The 18,341-nt window shown below is 39.8% G+C and overlaps 1 protein-coding gene across 1 annotated transcript in view; it reads right to left on the bottom strand.

Moving 5' to 3' along the window:
* The window catches only part of SLC4A3 (solute carrier family 4 member 3), a 58,607-nt gene that overhangs the window by 28,985 nt on the left and 11,281 nt on the right, over positions 1 to 18,341 (bottom strand). The window contains exon 4 of the mRNA XM_063288967.1: positions 334 to 650. Coding sequence (XP_063145037.1) covers positions 334 to 650 — 317 coding nt within the window. The remainder of the gene's footprint in view (positions 1 to 333; positions 651 to 18,341) is intronic.

Below are 18,341 nucleotides of genomic sequence, written 5' to 3'. Positions count from 1 at the left end.
ACAACATCCAGGAAAGTAACTTTCCTATTGATTTGGTTAAAGCTGAAAAAAACAAGGGACAATGAACTTTTAATGCCAGGGGACAAAAATGGCAACGATCCCATTTTTTTTCTGTCTGCTTTTTATCAACCGACAGTTTCATACTTACATTGAGTTACAGAGACTGCTACCTTTGACAAATGGGGCATACACATACCATGCACACAATAGCTGATACTTCTTGGCATATGGGATTCGGGAACTCTTTCAACCTTCATTCCGCCATACCTAGTTCTTGGGCATGAACCTCCAAGCCCATAACTCCTCTTGCAGTGTGGATTGGAAGCCTCTCACCTCAACACTTCTTTCAGTCAGTCCTGCTGTTAATGTGCCAAAAGACCTCTCTTTGGGAGACAATTCAGTGTCAGACTCGGCTGAGATTTCCTTCTCTAGAACTTCTTCCCCTTCAGATTCTGCTTCTTCTTCCTCCTCCTCTTCTTCTTCCTCCTGGATGGTTGGAGTGACTTTGGAGGGAGGCATAGACATCTTCCTTGCCTTTCTCTTTTTTTTCTTTTTCCTATTAGAGTGGAGACGCCTCTTCTGGGTCTTGGGGGGTGGAGGCAGGTGGGTAGACAGGGGGTGATGGATGTGGTGGGATGTTTGACGATGGACTGTGGAAAAGAAACAGGGGAAGGGATTGTATTCTGGAGAGAGAAGAAAAAGCTTCCTACAGAGCTTAGAGCACAAAGGGAAAAGGAGAAGAAAGAGACAGGAAATATATCCATCTAGTAAGAAATTAAGTTCTTCTTGTCCCTACTGGGATTTTGATAGTACCACTAGAAAAATGGGTATCGATTACAATATACTAGAATAATACCTATTTATTTATATTGCATTTACAGCAAGATTGAAAGAGTAGCTTATAGATTGATTGATTGACTGATTGATCAGTGATAAAAAGACATTTACTGTTCTCAAACTTGCCTAAAAATATATTCTCAAGCAATATTAATGTACTAGCAAATGAACTTGGTTTTAAACTTTCTGAAATAAGTTTAGCAAATCCTAATATCTCAAAGCTGCACATTGCATTAGGTATTTGCCTCAAATCCAATCTTCAACTTGAAGATATTGAAATATAAAATGTCCATATTTCTCCTTAATACAATGGTTGGGGGAGGGACCTTACAAGTGAATTTGCTATTCAGCAGTGGATTATATAGGCAATGTAATATATTTATTATGGAAAATAATTTGAACTTAAAATCAACTGTTCACTTTGTTTTGATTCAATATTTAAATCAAATAAATCTTTGAGTTAGTCTTTCCCATGCTGATAAGTCTTCACATGTAAATATAAAAAATTTCTAATCTTACTAATGTAACATATTAGCTGGAGATTATACAGTCCTATAATCTAGAAACCATTGCATTGGAAAGCTGGCTGTGTCTTTAACATATGTCAACCATTAAATACTCCTAAATCTATTTTTCATTCTAAGACTTAAGCCATGTCACTCAGATCAAGAGTTTGGAACAGAAAACATGGACGGCCTTACCAGTACATGACTCTAGATGGCAGTCTACGCTTTTGCTAAAGTAAAGATAAATAGGTAGAAAATATGGAACAATGTTTTGTAAAGAAACAGACAAAATTTGAGGGAATAAATAAATAAATAAATCCAGGAGCAGCAGTAGAGTGTTCAGACAGAATTATTTTGGTGCTATTAATAAAAAGATATTGTGCAGCCACTCCAGCTTTTTCTTCTTAACACATTTTTATGAATACTGCATAAAGAAGCAGCAGTAGGAAAACACGGAGGGAGCTACAAGTGGAAAATGTTATCATCTGGAACCTTGAAGAATTCTATGAATGGGACAAGAATCTGGAACTTGTTTGGGGTACAAAAAAAGATTTCAGAGAACATTTCACTGGACATCTCATTTCTGTGAGTTAGCAACAGCTAATGGGACCAAGTTTTAAGCAAAGGACCGTTGCCTTGTCGTGGTGCTGGAGCTAGAGCACCTCAGTGATGCCATGAGCTAAACCGTGAAGGGCCACCCAAGACGGGAAGGTCGTGACAGAGAGGTCAGACTAAATGCGATCCCTGGGGAAGGTAATGGCAACCCACCCCAGTATTCTTGCCGTGAAAACTAAAGGGATCAGTACAACCAGAGATATGTCGGTATACCATTGGAAGATGAGACCCCCAGGTCGGAAGATGGTCAAAATGCTACTGGGGAGGAACAGAGGATGAGTTCAACTAGCCCCAGACGTGATGACGCAGCTAGCTCAAAGCCGAAAGGACGGCTAGCGGCCGACGGTGCTGGTGGTGAACAGCGAATCTGATGTTCTAAGGATCAACACACTATTGGAACCTGGAATGTAAGATCTATGAGCCAGGGCAAATTGGATGTGGTTATTGGTGAGATGTCAAGATTAAAGATAGACATTTTGGGCGTCAGTGAACTGAAATGGACTGGAATGGGCCACTTCACATCAAATGACCACCAGATCTACTACTGTGGACAAGAGGACCACAGAAGAAATGGAGTAGCCTTCATAATTAATAGTAAAGTGGCTAAAGCAGTGCTTGGATACAATCCAAAAAACGATAGAATGATCTCAATTCGAATTCAGGGCAAGCCATCTAACATCACAGTGATCCAAATATACGCCCCAACCACAGATGCTGAAGAAGCTGAAGTAGAGCAGTTCTATGAGGATCTGCAGCACCTACTGGACAACATGCCTAAAAGAGATGTTATTTTCATCATGGGAGACTGGAATGGTAAGGTGGGCAGTCAAATGACACCTGGAATTACAGGTAAGCATGGCCTGGGAGAACAAAATGAAGCAGGACATAGGCTGATAGAATTTTGCCAAGACAACTCACTCTGCATAACAAACACTCTCTTCCAACAACCTAAGAGACGGCTTTATACATGGACTTCACCAGATGGACAACACCAAAATCAGATTGACTACATCCGTTGCAGCCAAAGGTGGCAGACATCTATACAGTCGGTAAAAACAAGACCTGGAGCTGACTGTAGTTCAGATCACGAACTTCTTCTTGCACAATTTAGGATCAGACTAAAGAGATTAGGGAAGACCCACAGATCAGCTAGATATGAGCTCACTAATATTCCTAAGGAATATGTAGTGGAGGTGAAGAATCGATTTAAGGGACTGGACTTAGTAGATAGGGTCCCGGAAGAACTATGGACAGAGGTTTGCAACATTGTTCAGGAGGCAGCAACAAAATACATCCCAAAGAAACAGAAAACCAAGAAGGCAAAGTGGCTGTCTGCTGAGACACTAGAAGTAGCCCAAGAAAGAAGGAAAGCAAAAGGCAACAGTGATAGGGGGATATATGCTCAATTAAGTGCAAAATTCCAGAGGCTAGCCAGAAGAGATAAGGAATTATTTTTAAACAAGCAATACATGGAAGTGGAAGAAGACAATAGAATAGGAAGGACAAGAGACCTCTTCCAGAAAATTAGAAACATCAGAGGTAAATTCCAGGCAAAAATGGGTATGATCAAAAACAAAGATGGCAAGGACCTAGCAGAAGAAGAAGAGATAAAGAAAAGGTGGCAAGAATATACAGAAGACCTGTATAGGAAGGATAACAATATCAGGGATAGCTCTGACGGTGTGGTCAGTGAGCTAGAGCCAGACATCCTGAAGAGTGAGGTTGAATGGGCCTTAAGAAGCATTGCCAATAACAAGGCAGCAGGAGACGATGGCATTCCAGCTGAATTGTTCAAAATCTTGCAAGATGATGCTGTCAAGGTAATGCATGCTATATGCCAGCAAATTTGGAAAACACAAGAATGGCCATCAGACTGGAAAAAATCAACTTATATCCCCATACCAAAAAAGGGAAACACTAAAGAATGTTCAAACTATCGAACAGTGGCACTAATTTCACATGCCAGTAAGGTAATGCTCAAGATCCTGCAAGGTAGACTTCAGCAATTCATGGAGCGAGATTGCCAGATGTACAGGCTGGGTTTAGAAAAGGCAGAGGAACTAGGGACCAAATTGCCAATATCCGCTGGATAATGGAAAAAGCCAGGGAGTTTCAGAAAAACATCTATTTCTGTTTTATTGACTATTCTAAAGCCTTTGACTGTGTGGACCATAACAAATTGTGGCAAGTTCTTAGTGGTATGGGGATACCAAGTCATCTTGTCTGCCTCCTGAGGAATCTGTATAACGACCAAGTAGCAACAGTAAGAACAGACCACGGAACAACGGACTGGTTTAAGACTGGGAAAGGAGTATGGCAGGGCTGTATACTCTCACCCTACCTATTCAACTTGTACGCAGAACACATCATGTGACATGCTGGGCTTGAGGAATCCAAGGCTGGAGTTAAAATCGCTGGAAGAAACATTAACAATCTCAGATATGCAGATGATACCACTTTGATGGCTGAAAGCGAAGAGGAACTGAGGAGCCTTATGATGAAGGTGAAAGAAGAAAGTGCAAAAGCTGGCTTGCAGCTAAACCTCAAAAAAACCAAGATTATGGCAACCAGCTTGATTGATAACTGGCAAATAGAGGGAGAAAACGTAGAGGCAGTGAAAGACTTTGTATTTCTAGGTGCGAAGATTACTGCAGTTGCTGACTGCAGTCAGGAAATCAGAAGACGCTTAATCCTTGGGAGAAGAGCAATGACAAATCTTGATAAAATAGTTAAGAGCAGAGACATCACACTGACAACAAAGGCCCGCATAGTTAAAGCAATGGTGTTCCCCGTAGTAACATATGGCTGCGAGAGCTGGACCATAAGGAAGGCTGAGAGAAGGAAGATCGATGCTTTTGAACTGTGGTGTTGGAGGAAAATTCTGAGAGTGCCTTGGACTGCAAGAAGATCAAACCAGTCCATCCTCCAGGAAATAAAGCCAGACTGCTCAGTTGAGGGAATGATATTAAAGGCAAAACTGAAATACTTTGGCCACATAATGAGAAGACAGGACAGCCTGGAGAAGATGCTGATGCTAGGGATAGTGGAGGGCAAAAGGAAGAGGGGCCGACCAAGGGCAAGGTGGATGGATGCTATTCTAGAGGTGACGGACCCGTCCCTGGGGGAGCTGGGGGTGTTGACGACCGACAGGAAGCTCTGGCGTGGGCTGGTCCATGAAGTCACGAAGAGTCGGAAGCGACTAAACAAATAACAACAAAAATGGGACCAAGTAACTACTAATATACAGAGGAGGCAAAGTGGTCTGGGTAAGGAATCTCACATAGCTTCACCCTAGCACCCAATGGTCTCACTTCCTAAGCTAGGAAAAATAATCTTATAAGAAAGGCAGGAGTCCTCCTAGCTTGTTCTGCGGAACTTCAACATATATGTGTAAGTTACCTTGAGGGATGGCTCACAAGTTCATGACTCATTTAGCAGGGCACATAGTATATCAAATCTGTACTGGATGGAATGGTGGTGGTTTGAAAAGAAACTTTCTACAAGTCTGTTATCATGGACACATCAGTACCTGATAAGTATCTGCAGGGATAAGGAATTGAATAATCTTGCTTGCCCTGACAAGGTGATGTTGAATTGGACTGGCTTTATTTCTGCTCTATTTTTTAACCAATGTTCCTCTTATTATTGTTCAGTTTGTTTCACTGCTACACTCCCTTGAAAACCAAGGGCTCATTTGACCTTATCTATCAGGAGAGCCTACTTGGATATGATCATGTCAACCATAAGTGCCAATTTTCCCATTCCAGAACTCAAACAATGACTTTACTGAATCACCTACCAAGCTAACAGAAAAACCCTCAAGAGCAATCAGAAAGCTACTTAAGTCCATTTGAAGACTAGCCATAGTAATGATAGAAGAGAGAGAGATCCATTGTTCTCTACTGCTGCTGCAGCACTGCAGAGGTGCCAACTAAAACTTTTGCAGTAGTCAAAATCCTTATATTTGGGTCTATAAGAGGAAAGTGTACACTGTTGTTATGAGCAACCTACACAATATTTCCCAGAAACAACTATTCCTACTAATACCAATGCATTCACAGTGTAAGTATGCTGCACATACTTCCTAAGTGATAGGATGTGGTAAATAATATGATAGCTTGCAAGACAGTCTCTAGAAATCCTTGTCTGCACAGAATAATGTGAGCATAATTGGTGTACAACTGGATTTTGATTAGCATACAGGATAGAATGTGATAAAATTGACCAGTACTGACTTTACCATTAGAAGGGAACGCTGCATGTAGAATGGATATGACTAAGATTGTTAATCTAATAGACATCTTCTATATCTAACAGCAGTGCAGAATAGTGGTTAAGGTATCAGACTATAAGCAGGGAGATTCAGGTTCTAGTCTATCCTCAGTTATAGAAGCATATTGGGTGACTTAGGCCAGTCAACCCTTCTAAGCACAATCTATTGCACAGAGTTGTTGTTCTGGGACAAACTAAGAGGGAGTGCTACATATGTCACTATGAATTCCTGAATAAAAGTCAGGTAATAAATATAATTAATAAATAAAATGTATTGTGTGAAAATCCTGATTCACCAAAACCATGACAGGCAGCAGAGGTGAGTATGGGCCCATCTAATAATGACTATGGCATAGTGAAGATTACAACTTGAAATGTAAGAAGAGTAAATAGCAAAGAATATGAATTAACAAGCAACATGAAAGAAAAATAGGTACATTATGTGTCTCTGAAGCAAAGAGAAAGGGGAAGGATGTAATAGAACTGAATGAAGGTGGTCTGATCTTATGGAGTTGATGAATGGATGCAAAGACATGAAGGCTAAAATATATGTCAGAAGGTAGGAATTGATGTAATCTAGGTTGTTATGGTGGATTCTGGTACTGAAGCTGGTTCCAGGGGGAGTGAGCATCACAGGCTGATAAAAGACTTCACAGCCCAGACTCTGTTGCTGGGAAGGTTAAGAAGTTCAAGGCAGCCCCTCCCTAGAGCCTTTTTGAATTATTTCCTTTAGCTTAGTGTAGCAGTTTCAGTCTGGCAAGATTCTGTCTGTAAGATAAGAGCAATAAAGAACTAGAGTTGGAATACCATCTCAGCATTGGTTCTTGTCCTCAGTTCCATGACAGTTGTTGACTGTTGCATGTTCCTCCAATAATGGAGGAAACAGATGAACTCCAGGAAAAATTATGGAATATTCTGAATGAATGAGATGGGGGAATATTTTTTAGGTGTGATGGATGGATGGATGGATGGATGGATGGACGGACAAATAGAGGCAAACAACATGATAGAGTACAGAAAATATGATTTGGCCTTTTGGATTCCAAAGAATTAATACAATGCTATCCAGTGAGAGTCTGCTTAGGAAAGGATTTATTCATTTCAAATACACTATTAAACATAAACATATAAACATTCATATACATGGCAAAGGAATGAATATATAACCAAAACCATAACTGATGTGATTGTTTATGACAGCAGACTGACAGAATTTGTGAAGGCTACAAAGATGATAAAAGTAAGTGAATGTGGAACTGACCATTTTTGGTAGTGTTAAGAGCAGAATTTGGAAAAAAACTGACATAGAAAAAAGGAAAGAAGTGAAAGAAACAACAGTGAAAATAAAACGACTGCAGGTAGAAAATATCTGATTCAATCTGGAAAAGTACTGAATGACAGATCAATATCCCAACAGAAAAAAAAGGATAACGGACATAAGGAAAGAGGATAGGAAAGCTGCTTGGAGCAGGAACAGGAGAAAAAAGATGTTATGTTGGGCCACTGAAGTGTCTGGAGTTATGCTAATGAGAAGTATTCAAAAGGATAGTTGGTGTAATGATGAAGTGAAAGAAACTGTGGATGAGAAAAAATGCTAATAATATGATTGCTGCAAAAGCTATTATATAATGTGTACAGAGTGAAATCTTGATTTAGTAGACCTTGACTTTGGAGGCAAATGAACCAAATTTCTGTGGTGATTTATTACTATACACATAAAAACATTATGCAAATGGCGTCAACTGTCACAATGATGTAATTACATATTTAATGGGCATTTGTAGATAATGGAGACATTTCCTACCAATAAGCATGTAAAAAGGAGGTTTTATTGTATTTGCAAGGAATGTATTCAAAGATACCATGAAACAATTAAAATTAAATGAGGCAGAGAAAGTGCAGAGTGAGTTTGATGAAATTTATAAAAAAATGTTTTAGAAGTGGGTATAGAGAGCTAGAGTGAACAGAATTACAAATAAAAAAGATCAAATTATTTGGGAGGAAACTGAAGTAAGGAAATGCTACAAGGAGTATTTTAGAGATCTGCATGGGAATGCCAGTGATATATCAAGGAGTAGAATTGAAACAAATGCTATAAATGTTTCAATCTTTCAATGTTACACACCAAGAAATGCTGTGGCAATGCTGAAACATGTTAAATGCATAGATGGTATAATTGGAGAAATGTTAAATATGGATGTGGTTTGCTTGTGAATAGCTGTGTGACTTTGTTTAATGTGTGTGAAGACTGCATTTCTGCCTGTTGATGGAAGAATGACATCATTGTTCCCCTATATACAGGGAAAGATAGCAAGAGGGAATGTTTAAACTAAAGGGGGACTCATTTGTTACGTGTGCCTGGGAAGGTGTTAAGCAGAATTATGTTTAAAAGGGTATAAAAGGTGATAATGAGCAAAATTTGAGAAATAATATAGGGCTTTATGCTGGGCAGGGGGAATAAAGACCAGATATTTGCACTTTAGCAGGCCACTGAGAAATACATTAATATAAGGAAGAACGTTTAAACATGTTTGTTGATTTACAGAAAGTGTATATTAAAATGATTTTGCTTGATTTATGGAATGTTTTGCAAGAATATAGGATTGAAGATTGGTTGTTGACAGTGATAAGAGCTATATATAATGGAAGTAACTATGCCTGAGAATAAATGTTTCTGACATCTCTAATGACGAGCACTGGAAAAAGTTAATCCGAATCACATACCTTTCTGAGCTCAGATCAGTAAAGTCTATTAGGAAAAATGATAAAGTAAAAACACAAAAATTCGAATGAGTGTTTTACTATTAAACCTCTATGTAGGCAATTCAGAGCAGCCAGCTTATCTTCTTTCTTGTGCTCTTTCAATATAAGGAAAGAGAAGTTTGTTTCTTCTGAGAAGGAGGGGATGCTGCACCTAGAGATAGTTCTGGAAGCAGCTGTTAGTGTTTTTATCATTATGGGAATCAGCTTTCTCAAAATTGAATGCTTAGTGAATGGCACAATAGTGAGCAAGGAGAATGGCAAGGATGTGTAATGTCCCCTTGTTTGTTTAATGAATTTATGGATAAATTTACAAGGAATGCTTGTGGTGATGGTACATGTGTGTTAGTTGCGGGTATGAATTTATGTGGTCTTCTGAACTGATGATGCCGTGTTGTTGGCTGTGAATGCAAATGATTTGCAATGAATGTTAGATAGACGAAATGATACAACAACAAGAAGAATGGATCTGAAAATTACTATATTAAAGAGCAAGATAGTTGGGTTTGACAGGAAAAACTTAGTGAACAATTGCAATTTACACATGGAGAAAAGTTGAGATACTATATATGTTTGATAAAATGCTTCCTAATGTTGGGAAATTGAGAGTGACATGTTAAGGCATGCAAATGTATTAGATAGTATCTGATCTGCTGTGATGAATGAATGTTGAAAGTGGCTGTGTGAAACAGTGTGTTTCTGTCAAGTTTGTCTGGACAGAACTCTTCTATTTTTCTTTTGTTTGGAAGTAAAAGTTGGATAATCAGCAGAAACTTCAAAGTAAGCTGGATTCAGTGGGAATGGAATGTTTAAAAAAGAGTGCACAGTAAAACAAAAAGAGATTGTCAAGAATAAATGGGTGATGAATGTGGATTGAATACAAAAATGAGTAATCATTTCTGCAGAAGTATGTTGAAGTGGTTTGGACTTAGAGAACGAATGAGGATCAAATTGCAAAACACATATATATAGGCAAGGTGTCATGTTCATCGTTCCAATGATTTGTATACATCGTAACGTTTCGCATGTCATGTTTCTGATCCATGTCTATCACCTGCGGGGTGAGGAATTCCAGCCCTGCCGGGCTGTTATCTTTCTGTTACCATGAAGGAATGTGTGTTTGGGTTATGACATGCATTCAAGGTTGCTTTCCCAGGCAGATGTGTGACGCTTGCCAAGGCTGGGAGGGGTGGTTGCGATGTTGGGGTGGGGGGTGGGATCGGCTTGGAGGCGAGGGTTTTTAGTTTGTATTTGGCGCGCTTTTGCTTATTCTCAGCTTTCTTCGTATTTGCATACTGTCCTTTCAATAAATCAGTTTTATTCACTAAACTCTGGTGAGACTGACTTCGTTGGGATAAGGCAATCATTACACAAGGTCAATGGGTTGAAAGGGGCATAAAGATGAAGAAAATTGTAGTTGGAGGGAGTTGATTAAATTCTCAAAAATGGAGAGATGTTTAAATGCAATGTATAAAGTAGCATGTAAGAGTTTCTTCTCCCACTGACTGGAATGACTGCTAACAAAACAGGGAATGGATGGAAGTGACCAGCCTGCACACAAGAGAGCAGTTGCTAGCTCTCTTAATAGGAAAAGGAAGCTAACAAGAGTGTTGCTGTCCTAATTGCTTATATATAAGGGTCTCGTTTGAAAGCAGGGTACTTGCTGGAATTCTTGTGTTGTATCGTTAACCTTTCTTCTAATAAATACTATTAATCAGGGCTCTAATAAATGCTATTATTGAGGTATGGAAAAATCTAATGAATTGTATTGGTGTAAGGTCTTTTTCTTATTTCATGACCTTAATTGCTTTGTTATACTATTTCTTCTCCTCTTCTGCACTCTGCACAACACTGCTTACTGTAAAAGGGAAAAACGTGATGGGTATGCCTGTGTTTACACCAGCTCGGATGTTTTGGTTGATACACATTCAGTGGATGGCCTCCTCTTCTCCATTTATAATTAAACCGTATAGTTTCAATTTGTACATCCAAAAATGTGGCAGCATTCTTGGAAAGATTGGACACATCAAATGCGGGCTTGGTCATTCCTGCCTTAAAGAAGCAGCTGAGGGACTGAGCAGATATGAGTGATGATGATTGCATCACTGTGCAAAGTTTATTTTTTCTGTCAAAAAAAAGTTGGTAGTGAGAATTTTTGTTTAAAAAAGATACACAGACATCAAAGCTTCATAAAGATTGTAAAGTGTAAATACTAATTTAAACCAGCCTTCAAGGGCTAAGATGTATATGCCAATATTGCACCAGTCTTCTCATAATCCTTGCCAGAGACAATGGAAAAATATAATTTGCTTCCAACTTCTAGGTACCCAAAACAAAGGAAAACTAAGGGGATATTTTACGATACTAAGAAGCCTAGAGGCTTCCATTTGCTATTTTTCATTCTCTTCTACTTCATGAATACATGCAGCCCCTTGTAAGTATTTAATTTAAAATATTAAGTTGCTGAATAGTCAAGGAACATGAGAAGGCTGAAAGAAAGGATGCAAAATACTAAATAAATTTACATGACAATACAAAAAGTAATGAAGTGCTTTCTGTGCAAAATGGTGTGATAAAAGTCAATATATTACCTCAGAAATAAAAAGAAGAAACAAAAATAAGAAGAAACTGTAAAACTAGTGCTCTAAAGGAAGAAAATCATAAGAAGGGCAGGATGAACAATATCCAAGCAGATTCTGCTCAGAGAGATAAAAAATAACTAGCTTAGTTAGACTTACAATATTCAGTTTATTTGGAATTCTGCATGTGGGACTTTCTGTTTTGTCCTTTCCCAAACAAACCCTTTTTTATATCCAGGTTTGGCTATATGGTTTTAAATAGAAAGTCTTATTAAACCCTTTCTCATGTGTAAGACTGCCGAAAGGTATCTATAATTTGTGTTCACAGGCTCTTCCCAAGTCTTTGTTAAGTGCTGTATTTCTGGGCTTTGGTTAGGAAGATCCAAGTACCTTCTCTTCTATTATTTCTGCAGTTTGGCTGAAAAAGAGAAGTCCTTGGCAGAAAGCTAAAAACATCCCATTTGAACAGCCTTAGGTGTGTCAGAAGATTCAGCCTGATTGGTGGCAGCCTACTGAAATTATTTCTGGGGACTCCCTGGAAAAAGGAGTACTATGCGCACACACTGAGGAGCTTCTGGGGGAAAGACAGAATATACTGTAAATCTTAAAAAAAAAGAAAAAAGTGGGGGGTCTGCTTAGGGCAGTGTTTCTTAACCTTGGCAACTTCAAGATGTGTGGACTACAACTCCTAGAACTCCCAGAATTCCCCAGCCTGCAACTGGGGAGTGGCAGTCCACACATCTTGAAGTGGCTAAAGTTGAGAAACATTGGCTTAAGGGATTCAAGTCTTAAAATCATTGCCATTCCTAATATATATCACAATCATCTTGAAGAGGTTAAACAAAGAGTCAGTCAGAAAATGAATGCAAAAGAAGTCTGTCACCGTTCGGTAACTGCTATTCCTTCTAATTTATTTAGTGAAAGGATCAGACATGATCCAGAAATCATACATGCCTACTCATCAGATTTCAAGGACACTCTGTGCGGCTTAATAGCAATGAATGTATCGCATCAGCTCTAGAGCCTGTACATGCAGGCTAGCATGGATAAGGGCTATGATTTTTTTTTATAAATAAAAACCACAGCTAAAATTTTCATTTGGAAATACAGAACTTTGACATACATATTTACACACATTTATGATGTAAATAAAATAATTGCTTTATTTTTAAATAATGTTGCTGACATTCAAAATCATTTCACTGGAAGGAGGACAAAGCACAGTAAGTGCAACGAAGTATCATATCAAAATATGGCAAAGTGCTACGGTATTGCTTCCCCATCTGATGCTGCCAGACTGTTACTCCAATCATCTCATCAGTATATCCATTGCAGGGTAAGCAATCTGGATGGCACCATGTTAAAGAAATATTTGATCAATAGAGTGAGGAGGATTTGGATAGGACAAATACCACTCATGAAAATTTGTTTTTAAAAACATTTTTTTCCTATGTATCTTAGCAGTCATTTGTGCTTGGAACTGAGGGCAATTCCAAATGGCAAATTAAACTGTTTCTGCATGGCAGCTTAACCTGCTGTTCTTAAGGCTGACCATTCTGGATTGCAGTGGCTTGGCAATGAAGCCAAGTTGGCACTCAGTCTGAATGATAGACACTGCAGATCCTGACTGGTCTTTCCACTCCTTCCTGCCCTTTCCATCCATGCAGGGGAAGCAAGCCTCAATAGCTGGCCTCTGTGTGGGCAGGTTTCCCAGTTCCTGCCTTTTCCTTTTAGGGACTGTTCCCTCCCCCCCTTTTTTTTTAAGATTTTAATCCTGCCTTTATTATTTTTTATAAATAACTCAAGGTGGGAAACATACCTAGTACTCCTTCCTCCTCCTATTTTCCCCACAACCACCACCCTGTGAGGTGAGCTGGGCTGAGAGAGAATGACTGGCCCAAGGTCACCCAGCCGGCTTTCAGGCCTAAGGTGGGACTAGAACTCACAGCCTCCTGGTTTCTAGCCTGGAACCTTAACCACTAGACCAAACTGGCTCACAGTTTGTCTCTACTTCCTTACTTCCCAGATGTTTGCTGCCTTCGCTTCTCCTTTGCAGGTCTTTTTTCTCTTGACAAAACCTATCTTTTTTTCTTTTTCTTTTTTTGTGCCATTGCTGCTTTAATGTTGTAAAAATTAAAGGGATTGTTCCCTGGTTCCTTTGTTCCATGGCAGGTCCATAGGAACTCTGTAGTAAGGAAGAAATTCTGGTTCAGCTTTATAGAGGCAAAAGTAGAATTCAATAGTTTCATTCCAATATACTCATGTTGCAAGACTTAGGAGGAAGAAAAAAGAAAGAAATGAGCTTTGTGGTACTGTGGGCATGGGAGAGGCAAGGGGAGCATGTTTCACCCAGTCTGGGCAGAAAGCAAAACAGTCTGGGAGATGTAAGGGCTGAATGGAGTGATGAGCTTCTAGAGAGTATAAGAAAACAGAGTGAAAAAAGTTCATTGACTTAATGGGCCATTGCTGGATCAACCACAAGATTGATGGAAGAAGCATGAACCAAAAGAGAACTTGCACATTAAGCTTAATTACGTTCAGAAATAAATTCAGTCTTCACACTGTAGTTAGATGAAGAAAAATAGAGATAGCTTACTTTTATTCAATAGATCTGGATACAGATAGGTTCATATAGAAAGCACTTAATCATCACTGATTCTTTGTAGACACTTTCTAAAGTGCAAGAGTTGCATCCTGCAGCAGCTTCTGCTTACAGGTCTGCCAGAAGGGTAATGGAGATTGTTAATCCCCAAGCCCAAGAAGAAGGAGGAAGTGGAAATCAGGTGACCCATGTGACTTCCCACAAACACAATAGAGATGCTTAGCTAGAGAGACCCCCTTATGCTTATGAGACAATGCTGAGTTGACCCCTGATAATTCCAACACCCCTTCTCAAGTTAGCATGTCTCAGAGTCCACAAGGTTCAACTTCTTCTGCAGTTCTTGATAACTGCTCCTCGGCAACGGCTTTGTGAGAATGTCCACAGTCATGTTCCTTGTGGGACAACAGTCTAGTCTGACTATTCCTTGCTCTTGCAAGTCCTTTACTACATGATACTTAACATCAATGTGTCTAGTTCTCCCATCAATCTTTTCTGACTGTGAGAGTCTAATACAACTTTGGTTGTCTTCGTAGATCTGAATAGGGGTGGAGTCCTCTATTCCCATGTCTTCAAGCAGTAGCTTGAGCCATGAAACCTCTTTGCATGCTGTAGGCTGCTTACGGCTTCCCCAGCTTACTGCTCTACCCCCATAGAAAAATACATACCCACTAGTGGATTTACGATCAGTAATGTCTTCTGCCCAATCTGCATCTGTAAACCCCACTAGTTTAGGACTGTCAGTGCCTGGTAGCTTTAGTTTCAGGTGTATAGTGCCCTTTAGGTACCTTCCCACCCGCGTAACACCAGTCCAGTCTCTCTGTGTGGGTGCGCTGTTTTTTCTGCATAGAACATTTACTGCAGCTGCTATGTCTGGCCTAGTGGTAGTGGCTAGATACAATAGCTTACCTATGGCATTTTTATAGCCATTGTTCTCAGGTAAAAGTTCACTAGGTTCCTGTTGCTTGTGGAAACCTGTTTCCATTGGCATTGGCATAGGATTGGCATTTTGCAGTCTTAAGCTCTCCAACAGTTCTAGGATCTTTTGCTTCTGGCTTAGAAGAAAGCTTCCACTTTCTTCTTTTTCAATTTGTATCCCCAAGTAGTAGCTGGCATTGCCCAGATGCTTGACTTCTACTTCTTTGTTCAGGTTGGACACGATTTCATCAAAGTCTCTTTTGCTATTATGGCAAATCATCAAATCATCCACATAACGAAGAATGTACACCTCTCTGCCATTTCTGCATCTTGTGTAGAGACAGGGATCAGCTTTGCCTTGAACAAAGCCTTGCTTAAGAAGTATTTGGTTCAACTTCTTATTCCATGCTCTTGCTGCTTGCTTCAGGCCATAAATCCCCTTCTGAAGTTTGCAAACGAGTTGCTGTGTCTTGGGATTGGCGAAGCCTGGAGGTTGCAGCATGTACAGTTCTTCCTCTATCTCTCCATGTAGAAATGAAGTCTTTAGATCTAAATGTTCAACAGTCATGTACTTTTGTTAATAGCCTTTTGTGACTAGTCTAGCTTTGTACCTTTGTACTTCTCCATTTTCATTTTGTTTGGCTTTGAAAACCCATTTGCATCCTATGGCTTTCTTGCCTTTTGGTAGTTTTGTCAAAGTCCATGTTTTGTTCTTGTGTAGAGCCTCTAGCTCTTCTTGTCCTGTTCTCTTCCACTTGCTTGCTTCATCTGGTGGCATTTGCTGGACTTCGTTCCATGATGCAGGTTCTTTTGGTAACTATGACCTTGCGAGGTAGGTGAGTCTCTCGGCTGGAACTCCTTTGTTGGGTCGTGATGAGCGTCTTGGAGCAGGTTCAGGAGTGGCATTTAGCGGTTCAACCCCTTCTGCATCCATGGCCTCATCATCTGACTCTGGTGGAGTTTCTGCCTGGGCTTCTATCTCCCTCTGGGTTGGTGTGGTGGTTGTGTCTTCAAATGTTGGGCTAAACGTATCAAGCTGGTAACTGCCACTGTTGGTTTCTGTGCAGTCGTCATCAGCATGACCATGGTAGCCTCTGTCTCGTTCATTGAAGTACACCACTCTGCATGTGCTTACTTTTCTTGTCTTTGGGTTCAGGATTCTGTATCCCTTGCTTCCTGGAGCATACCCAATCATGATGCTTTCTTCAGCTCTGGGGCCTAGTTTGGATCTCTTCTCCTTTGGTATGTGTGCATAAGCCTTGGATCCAAACACTCTCAGATGCTTTATGCCTGGTTTGCATTCATGCCATAGCCCAAAAGGTGTTACCTTGTTGGCTTTGATTGGCAGTCTATCCTGTAAGTATGTAGCTGTTAAAACAGCATCTGCCCAGTATTTGTCAGGCAGATCTGCTTCTAAAAGCATACATCTTACCATGTCCATTAGTGAGCAATTTTTCCTTTCTGCAACTCCATTTTGTTCAGGTGTGTATGGAGTGGTTAGTCTGTGTTCTATACCTAGTTGTGTTAGGTATGTTTGCATGATTTGTGAAATCAACTCACCTCTGTGGTCACTTTGGAGGGCTTGAGGGGTTCTATTGAACTTGTTGGTCACCATGGCTACATACGCTTTCAGCATGTCCGCTGTTTGGGATTTCTCCTTCATTAGGTAGGTCACACAGTATCTGGAAAAATCATCTATAAAGCAAAACACATATTTATTTCCGCCTGCTGATGCTTGAAGAGGTCCACACAAATCAGTGTGGATAAGTTCGAGTGGCTTGGTTGCCCGCCTTTCCCTTTGTTTGGGTATGGCTGGTCTTGTTGCCTTTCCTTTGATGCATATCACACATTTTGATTGGCATTTATCATGGTTGCTTATTTCAAAATCTCTTACCATGCCTTCAGTTTTCATTCTAAAAATTGAGTTAAAATCATGGTGTGCAAAATGTCTGTGCACTGAGATTAACCCAGCTTCCTCCATGGAAATTGTCTCTAATTAACAACAGGTGGTGGCACTGTTGTCCTCCTTTTGCTGCTGACAGGCAAGGCTGACATCTGGTGGCGGTTGTTCACAGTGCACCTGGTAGATGCCATCCTTTTGAAAACCTGTAACATAAATCTTTTCTCCACTGGTGACTTTACATTGTCCATTAGCATTAAAAATCACATCAAAGCCTTTGTTATTCAATGTTGAGACACTTAGTAAATTGGTTTCTAAGTCTGGCACACATAGAAAACATTTGCTATGAGATCTTTGTGTTCACTTCCATTGAAGCATCACAATGGCACACTTCCTTTTCCTTGAATCAAAGTTGAATTGCCACCTCTAATGTTATGCTTCCTTCTGTGGTTTCATTTAGCTCACAAAAGTCACTTTTATTCCCACATAGATGCCTGCTGGCCCCCAAATTGATTACTGATCATCTAGGACATTTATTGGTATCAGCTTTATAAACAGTGTGTAAAGCCTTTTCACTTTTAAAAGATTTTTCCTTGGATTTATCCTTGAAAAAGTCCTTCTTGTCTCTGCAGAACCATGCGATATGTCCTGGCTTTTTACATGAATCACAGATAATGGCTCCCTTTTCTTTCCTTTTGTTTTTCTGATGTGTCACTGATTGCTCTGGCTCATGTCTACCCTTCATTGCTAGGTAACCAATGTCTCTGCCAGGCTCTCTATTGTTATGCAAATTATTTTGCTTTCAGCATTCTGACCTGATCGCTCCAAAAATTAAATTTTTTCCCTTCTATATTCAGATCAGCAACAAATGGAAAAAAATTATTTGGTAAAGTACTAACATAAAAGACATCTTAAGTTTTTCGTTCATGAGATTCTGGACTGTGCTCAGCTGATCAAAGATTGCCTGTAGCCTGATCAGGTGGTCATTTCCATTTCCATTGTCTTCCAAATTGCATGCATGCAGTTCTTGTAACAAAGAGATCACTTTCTGATCATCAGCTTCTGAGTATAGGGTGCATAAGTTCTCAATCATTTCCTTCACAGTAGAAATATTTTTAATCTCTGCTAATTTGTGATCTGGAAGAGATCTAGCAATAAGAATTTTAGCTTTCTTATCCTTTTTCTTCCACTGGTTTTTGGCTTCCTCCCCATCCTCTGGTTTAAGTTCAGGTAAATCCAGAGCAACTAAACGATCTTCAAAATCTAGCTGCATCCTCAATCTGAATAGCCATGCTGAGTAATTATCCTCAGTCAGTCTTGGTATGGGGGAAACTCCCTCCTCTTTCTCCATTGTT

This window comes from Candoia aspera, chromosome 1 (genome assembly GCF_035149785.1).
Source record: "Candoia aspera isolate rCanAsp1 chromosome 1, rCanAsp1.hap2, whole genome shotgun sequence".
Lineage (NCBI taxonomy): Eukaryota > Metazoa > Chordata > Lepidosauria > Squamata > Boidae > Candoia > Candoia aspera.
This window is presented reverse-complemented; position numbering and strand designations above follow the sequence as displayed.